The sequence below is a fragment of the Rhineura floridana genome, chromosome 6, assembly GCF_030035675.1.
Source record: "Rhineura floridana isolate rRhiFlo1 chromosome 6, rRhiFlo1.hap2, whole genome shotgun sequence".
Lineage (NCBI taxonomy): Eukaryota > Metazoa > Chordata > Lepidosauria > Squamata > Rhineuridae > Rhineura > Rhineura floridana.
In genome coordinates this window covers 13,329,591-13,338,197 of record NC_084485.1, presented here as the reverse complement: position 1 = coordinate 13,338,197, position 8,607 = coordinate 13,329,591, and the positions used below count along the sequence as shown (strand labels likewise).

The 8,607-nt window shown below is 48.6% G+C and overlaps 1 protein-coding gene across 1 annotated transcript; it reads right to left on the bottom strand.

Moving 5' to 3' along the window:
- Window positions 1-3,297: 3,297 nt before the first annotated feature.
- BHLHE23 (basic helix-loop-helix family member e23) lies at window positions 3,298-3,981 on the bottom strand. The gene has a single exon (XM_061630258.1). The coding sequence runs from the start codon at window positions 3,979-3,981 to the stop codon at window positions 3,298-3,300; it is 684 nt and encodes a 227-aa protein (XP_061486242.1).
- Between the last annotated feature and the right edge of the window lie 4,626 nt (window positions 3,982-8,607).

Sequence of the window (8,607 nt, the reverse complement as noted above, 5' to 3'; positions counted from 1 at the left end):
CCTTCTGAAAAATAAAATGAAGAAATTAAAATGGAAATTAGAGGAACCAATCTGAAACCATATGTCTTTCTGAATGAGGGTTAATCACATACTCCTTTTTTCTCAAACATACAAGGTAAAAAAAGGCTTCTAGGGGGAAAAGTGTATTAATGAAAATTAAATGCTGGAGACAAGCAGGTTTGGAGGCACTGTGAGTCCTTTTTGCATTAGCACAACATTTGCGACAGGCCTGGAAATTGGCTTAATAACCTTAAATACTTACGCCCCCCATCTCTAACATAAATAGCCCTGGACAGATCAAGCCTCCGAGGCTTTCATTGTACCAATCTGTGTGGCTGCGCTGACATTGAAGGGTGAGATTTCCCCTATCTGAATGCAAATAGCAGAACGTGTATCCATTATCATTGCATGGCACACACTAGAAAACCCCTGTCAAACCGAAATGTTAGCTTCCCAGCCCCCAAAAAGTTCACTTGACATCACTTATAAATGAGTCAAATATTAGGAATCTGGTGTACTAACTATTTAAGCCCATTCTATAATAATAATAATAATAGATATACTTGAATCAACTAAAATAGTTGTTACACTAGATTGCCTTGTCAATTTATTATTAATATTATTATTTCTTATGTGCATAAAATCCAAGGAACTGTACAAAACCAAGAAATTAGCCAATCCTAGGTATGCTTATCTAGAATTCCTCCAGTGGCAACTACAGTATTTTCAGTAAAGGAACAAAAATCCAGCTGATAGCAGCCTTGAGCTAACAGATCAGGGTGCCCGCCACATTAAATGAACCTGATTAAGGCTGCAAGCGTAGGAAGACTTGATTGGGACAAAGATCCACAGAACACCATGAGCCTCACTTCTAAGTCCTTGTGCATAAGACTGGGCTGCAGGTGCGCTCTTTTGAATGGAATGTGGGCTGGTCTGTATCTAGGTAACGAACCCAAGCTACAGACATCATGACTGTTGGTTAAAGAAATTGCAGACCCAACAGATCTGCAAGCAAATGCAGCTTTTGCAACAAACGAGACTGCAACAAGACCGTCGGTTCCACATGCAAATGCATGTTCTGCACAGCTGATTGTGCACGTCATTTGTGCAAGGGTTTGCGCTTCCCCATATGGAACGGCACCATCTTTTCTTGCCTTCCCTCTCCTAGCCTTCTTGGTCATGCTCTATGACATTAAACAGCACCATGTTAATTTGTATCATCTGAATCCGAATCCGTTCCCTTCTTTCTCCGTGCAGTCCGCTACTTTGAGAAGGAAGCATCTCTTGATCCTCCTGATCACCAGCCAATCCATCAAGTTCAATGCAGTCTTCTGTTTCATTCTGAATTACAACAGGAAAAATAATAATGCAGTGCTCTCCACCCAGGGATCACTTGATTCACTGTTGACTTACTGCGGATGTCCAATGGACCAAGTTCATATAAATGTAGGATTTTTGAGTTTTGCAGATTGCATGGGTGTATAATGTTAAAGACCATGAATGCAGACTGGCACAGACTCTTTTTTTATACTCTAGCATTAAACATGCTTACCTAGAAGGAAGCTCCACAACTTTCAGAGCAACATTTCCAAACAAGGCTGTCGAGCTAAGACCCCATTAATTTAAAAGTCCCACTGAAGTTGAAGATTTTGACTGAACATCAAGAAAAACCTCCTAACTGTTAGAGCCACATGACAATGGAACCACTTACCTAGAGAGGTAGTGGGCTCTCCGACACTGGAGGCCTTCAAGAGGCAGCTGGACAGCCATCTGTTGGGAATGCTTTGATTTGGATTCCTGCATTGAGCTTGGGGTTGGGCTCGATGGCCTTATAGGCCCCTTCCGACTCTACTATTCTATGATTCTATGAACTTTAATGGGACTTACTATAGCAAGCTGTCTTATACTGAGTGAGACCATTGGTCCATCTCATTCAGTCAGAGAGGCTGTGGCTCTCCGGGATTTCAGGCAGAGATTTCTCTCAGCTCTACCCGGTGATGATGTGGCAGATTAAACCTGGGTTCTTCTGCATGCAAAACAAGTATTCTACAACTCTACCACTCTACCACAGAGCCAGGGTCCCTTTCCATGCATAAGATCAAGCTGCATTAGGAGCAGGGTGTTAGAATTCACAGCTTCATCCCCCCCCCAAATGTCTCCCACTTGTAATCCAAAATACATTTTATTTGCAGTAAAAGTTTGCTTCAATCAGGGAGACTTGCTACCAAGTTAATACGGGTGCAATCCAAATTTATGCGATTACACAGCCAATTCTATCATTTTACTCAGAGTCAGCAAGGTCACCGGAGGGGATTAATTGTCTTTATTGTCAGTGAAAGAATTAACTCTTTATTTTAATAGTCTCCCACTGAAATCAGTGGGACTTTAAAAATGACGTCTCTTTTCCAGGATTTGTTTGGTTAGCAAACTGTCCTTGTGAGAGATTCAGGACAGAACCCAAGGTAGCTGACGTCCTTTTCAAAATTTATTATAAATACATATAAATAAGCTCTGTGAAGTTAAATTTCTTTGTTTGCCAGGATGCATGGCCGACTTTGAAAAGTGGCCTAAGCAACGCTGAGAAACAGGCAAAAAACAGCAGACAACAGCAGACAATCAAAAGACTGTAGTCAAAGTCCAAGAATGGGTTCAGTGCTGAAAAATATATCTCTATATATGTATGTATAAATAAGTTGACCAACCCATTAAGAAGCATCCTTGAATTTCACAAGCAGCACCCAAAATGAAAACAAAAAAAAGAATGATCAGGTGACATTTGAATGTTTGATAGTACAGATACTGCCAACTGTAGCTGGATAGACTGCATGGAGATCTTCCATTTTAGAAGCCTTTGCATTCTGAAAACATTGCATATTTTGTACATAAGTCAGTTCTTTCCAAAGAGCATCTCACTGCAATTTTCTTTCCCCAAACCTCATTTTCTCTCTTATTCTAGGTATAGAACTATATTTCAAAACCTGGCTGAAACTGGCCTCAAAATCAGAAGCATTCTAAAGTTACGCACAAAAATTAATCCATGACTGAGCTGAGAGGAAGGGAAAAAATGTCTACAGAAAGTTTCAGGAAAGGTGAAATGATGAAACCAGGGTGCATAGAGAGGAGAGGAAAGGAGAAAGGCAAGAATATAGATTATTTCCACAAAGGTGGGGGGGGGAAGAGGAGAAGCCAATTGAGTAGTTGAAAGGAAAGCAACTTAACTGATGGTAAGAAGGCGGGGCGGATGGAATGAAAAGGGATGCCGTTTTCTGGAGTTTGTTTTAAGGGCAAAGTGTCCAATCAAGGTTTTTCGTTGCAGTGTTTGCAAAGGCCGGTGGTGGCCCCGGGGAAAGCAGTACATTTCTCAGGGCAGCTGGGTAAAGCGGCGCCCGTGAAGGGATAGACGGCCGCGGATTGTCCGAAGGGGGCTAGGGTGGCCGGGATAGGAGCGCTGAGCGTCTGCCCTTGGTTGAGGCAGGCCACCAGGCGCCGCATCTCCTCCAGGGCCTGCGCCTGCATGAGGATGTAGTTCTTGGCCAAGAGGAGCGTGGCGATCTTGGAGAGCTTGCGCACCGACGGGCTGTGCGCATAAGGGATGACGGAGCGGAGGCCGTCCAGGGCGTCGTTCAGGTCGTGCATCCGCCTCCGCTCGCGGGCGTTGATGCTGAGGCGCAGCGACCGCTGCTCCTTCGGCTTCTTGGCCCCGAGGGCGCCGCCGGCCTTAAGCTTGGCGTCGCGCTCCAAGGGCGGGCTGCCCGCCTTGGCGCCTTCGAAGGCGTCTTCCTCGTCGCCGCTCTGCTCGCCGCTGCTCTCCGCCGACTTCCCCAGCGGCCTGGCGTTGAAATCCATCCCGCCTGCGCCGCCGGGGCAAACGCGGGCAGCAGCGTCGCCGCTCCGCATGGCGCTGTAGGTGAAAGCCGTCTGGTTGTAGCTCTGCGCCAAAGCCAAGTAAGAGTCGCTGCCCAGGGACTTGAGCTCGGCCATCGCTTTCTCCGGCAACTCCGCCGAGCCGCTGAAGAGCTGTGCGCCCTGAGCCACGCTCATCGCGGGCGCCGTGGGACGGTGTCTCTCCACAGCGCCGGCCCCTCCGCGATTCTGGCCGGACGCCGCAACTCGTCTGCGACGGGAGGGAAGCTGTGGGCGCACGCGGAGAAGGGGAGCTGCCTTGCTCAGTTCGGGACGCTCCGGGCGCCCTCTTCTGGGATCCAGAGGCGCGAGCTCTTGCGCCCAGATGGCAAAACGAGACGTGCGCTCCTTAGCTTCTGCGCGCCTCACCTTGGGTCTGGAGGCTCTGGCAAATCACTGCACGCCGCACTGCCGCCTGCGCCGGCTTGGTGCCCCTCGTGAAGTCTCGATGTTCTGCTGAGCGATCTGACCTTCTCCCGGGGTCGGATGCTGTCCGCCTTTGTAAACTGCGCGCCGCTCCTGAGATCCGGATGCGCACTCTTCCTTGCCTTCCCGCACCCGTCTGGGGTCCGGAGCCCTGGTGGAAGGGGCCCTGCAGCCCCCTCTTTACGCCCCCTTCCCTCTGTGATCCAGACCCGAGTGTTTGGGCGGCTGGGGGAGGAGAGCGGTGTCTCTCCGCCTCGCCTCCCCCTTTTCTGCCTAGCTTGGATCCGGGAAGAGGAGACGGCGGCTCCGGCTCCGGCTCGGCGCCCTTTCCGCTGCGCCCTTCCTGGCAGAGAGAAAGGCTGGTCTTGTTTGAGGAACTCGCGCGTTCCGGAGCCAGCTGGCCCCGCGCAGGGGTGCCCTGACCGGGGACGGGATATTAATCATGGAAAAATTGCCCGTTATATTGCAGCGAGGGGCCCGCTGGGACTCAGCAGCCACCCAATCAGAGCCATCTCCTTAATTAATGGCCTTTCTTTTTTTTAAAAAAAACCCATCAGGGAACGAGAAGGCAAAAGTGCCTTGTCAAGGAAGAGGGCCGGTTAGCCGCTGCCCAGGAGCCAGTGTGGTGTAGTGGTTAAGGTGTTGGACTACAACCTGGGAGACCAGGGCTCGAATCCCCATCTAGCCATGAAGCTCACTGGGTGACCTTGGGCCAGTCGCTGCCTCTCAGCCTCATGAAAACCCTATTCATAGGGCCGCCATAAGTCGGAATTGACTTGAAGGCAGCCCATTTACATTACAGGAGCCAAAGACTATGCTTTTTTACACCAGGCAGGAGCCACTCTGTCTTGGTAGAGAATAGGCACATAGGAAGTGGCCTCTTAATGAGTCAGACCATTGGTCCATCTAGCTCAGTATTGTCTACACTGACTGGCAGTGGCTCTCCAGCTTTCCAAATTGGATTCTCTCCCAACCCTACCTGGACATGTTGGGAATTCAATCTGGGACGTCTGCATGCAAAGCAGATGCTCTGCCACTAAGCTACGGCCCTTCCCCATTTCGACCTTCTGTCAAGACCTTTCCTGGTCTTTTAATTTCTCCAAATATCTTGCTGCTGAATTATGGGCTTCTGCCGGGAGGAAGGGCAGGATATAAATCAAATAATAAATAAATAAATATTTTACTGGTTTGGACAGTGAACCAATGTTCTCTTTTTAGGCAACTAGTATAGGAATCGGAAAAAGTCAGTACATCCAGATTTTATGAGGCCCCACCCATAATCCACCAAATCCCATCCTGGCTCCACTCCTGTTTTTCTAGATTCCATTTTGTAAAATTGTAGAACTACACATGGTGGAGAACTTCCACACACACACACACACACACTCTCTCGCCTACCTAACTGGAGCAACACGCACAGCTCTTGGACCCCCTTGCCAGAAGTGGCCTGCTGGGCGGGGCAGTGTGCTAGTTCCCCTCCAGAGGGGTTGCTGTTGTGTACCGGGAGAGGGAAGGAGATGGGAAGGTTGGTGTAGTGCAAATGCACTGGAAGGAGTACTGGATTGGCTCCACCAGTGTGTCTGCACCACGCTTACCTCCCTTCCGTCTCACCCCTACCCTCCTGTGCCCCACCTGCCTGGAAGCTAGTGTACCAACTCGGCCCTACCTGCCAAACCACTTCTGGATCCCACCCATCATCTTTTATGTTGCTGTTTGCTTATTGGACTGCCTTCAAGTGAATCCCGACTTATGGCGACCCTATGAATAGGGTTTTCATGGTAAGCGGTACCCAGAGGGGGTTTACCGTTGCTTTCCGCTGAGGCCAAGAGGCAGTGACTGGCCCAAGGTCACCCAGTGAGCTTCATGGTTGTGTGGGGATTTGAACCCTGGTCTCCCAGGTCGTAGACCAACACTCTAACCACTACACCACACTGGTTCTCGTTGCTTATTACTTATGCTTTTTCTTGAGGGGAGGTTCCATGGAACTGGAAATGTTTCTGCCAGTTTGGACATGAATTGGTTCAATGAAATCATTGCTTCACTTGCTTGGTATTTGTTGTTGTTGCTGATGCTGTTATTAATTCTCAGCATGAGCGTTTATGTTTTTGCATTTGTCTATCTTAGCCTTCTGTTGTTGAGCTGTTGCAGGCAGTAGTATAGTAGCAAATTTAGAAGTGCAGGACCCCTTCATGATAGTCACAGCCATACACAACCTTTTTGGCTACTGAGATGTAGCCTTCTCCCACAGCAGCAGATGTCCATGGGAGCCAATCAGCAGGAAAGGGGGGAGCGTTAGCTACTGAAAAGAGTCTTCTCAGTGGCTGACTCACCTCCTTTCACTCTGATCAGCTCCAATCAGCAGGAAAGCAAGTTAGAAGGTTCTTCTCAGTGGCTCACTCCCCTTTCATGCTGATTGGCTTGTAGGATGCTGGAGACATAGGGACCCTGCTGGGACACTGCTCACCAAAAAGGGTCTAAGACCCCCCCAAGATCCTGGATGACTACACTCCTGGTTCCAGGTGATGTGCTCAGTACTTGCAGCATCCTTTCACTGGTGATGCATTGACCAAATAAGCTCAACTGCCAAGCTGGATACAACTTGAAACATGCAGCCTGATTTCTGCCCATGCCATTGTCGTGGCCCCAGACCATAAATCTTCAGAGGCAGAGATTCCTCCAACAACTGTACCCCCAAATCTCTTTGGTCTGTTCCATATGGAGCTACAGGCACTAGAGCCTGTGTCTCCTCCTGTAAACCCTGAGGAGACATTTCTTCTACCCAACTCCAAGTTTTGATTCACAGGCTCCTCTGAGGATCAGGAGAGCCATGAGGAAATATTCCCACCACTTGAAGCCCCATGGCCTAGAAGAAGCCAATGGCTGCAGAAGAAGGCACCAAGTGTCCAGATGCTGTATAAGGGCTGCAGTCCACAGTCAATGAAAACCTAACCCTGGCTATGAATATCTCACACAAGGTAGCCAATGTGTGCCCTCCAGATGTTGGTGGACTACAATTTCCATCACCCCGAACAATTGGCCATGCTGCCTGGAACGAATTGAGGCTGCTGGAGTCCAACAACATCTGGCGGATACCATGGTGGATACCAGATGAGGGGAGAGAGACTCTGCTTGTCATCAGGGGAGGCTATTTCCATCTGCGTTAAGAACATAAGAACATAAGAAGAGCCTGCTGGATCAGGCCAGTGGCCCATCTAGTCCAGCATCCTGTTCTCACAGTGGCCAACCAGGTGCCTGGGGGAAGCCCGCAAGCAGGACCCTCCAGCCCTGGAAGCCTTCAAATGCAGCTTCTTTCAGAAGAATTTCTGTGAGCTATGGGGGTTGGGGGATGGAAGAGATTTTTGTATCAGCTTGGGTTTTTAAAAAAAATTTTTTTTTTGCTTTGGCTTTATATATATATATTTCTTAATATAGAGATTACACTTTTTATTATGTGTTGTGCTCTTGCATTTGGACTATTTGTGTAAACTGTCTTGAGCACATGTGTGTTTGTGGAAAATGCGGTGTATAAATAAAATTAATAATAACAACAACAACAATAATAATGTTGGCTATCTCTGGTCTAACAGATGCTCCAGGACACTGCTGAGACAACTTTTCCCTTCTGTTGTGAGCTGCAGGAGCACTAACCGTGGTCCTGAAACCAGCACCTTGGTCTCTTTCCAAGGTGCTGATCCTGCTTTGACTCTGCTTGCTTTTCTGTCTGCCTGGGACTCTGGGATTTCTGACCTCCCCCTTGCTTGGGCCATCACCTATCTGCGGTGGTGGGAATCCACATGGATCAGGGCATGTATATGACGGACCTGTGCTAACCTTCTTTCAGGTGCTAGACTTATAGAGTTTATAGAGTTCAATGGTATTTACTCCTGTGCAATCATGCTTAAGAAAGGTAAAACTAACCAGGGGGAGGAGGAAGGGGAAGGAGGGGATTGGAAGGGGATGGGTATAGGGATGGGGAGGGTGGGGCAAAGGAAGGGGGAGGGGAGGGGCAAGAGGGAGGTGATAGGAGGGAGGAGAAGGAAGGGTGGGTTTGATATTTGCATACTTGTTCAATGGGATTTATTTCTGTGCAATCATGTTTGAAAATGGAAATGGAGTGCCTTCAAGTTGATCCTGACTTATGTCAACCCTAGAAATAGGATTTTCATGGTAAGTGGTATTCAGAGGGGGTTTACCATTGCCTTCCTCTGAGACTGAGAGGCAGTGACTGGCCCAAGGTCACCCAGTGAGCTTCATGGCTGTGTGGGGATTCGAACCCTG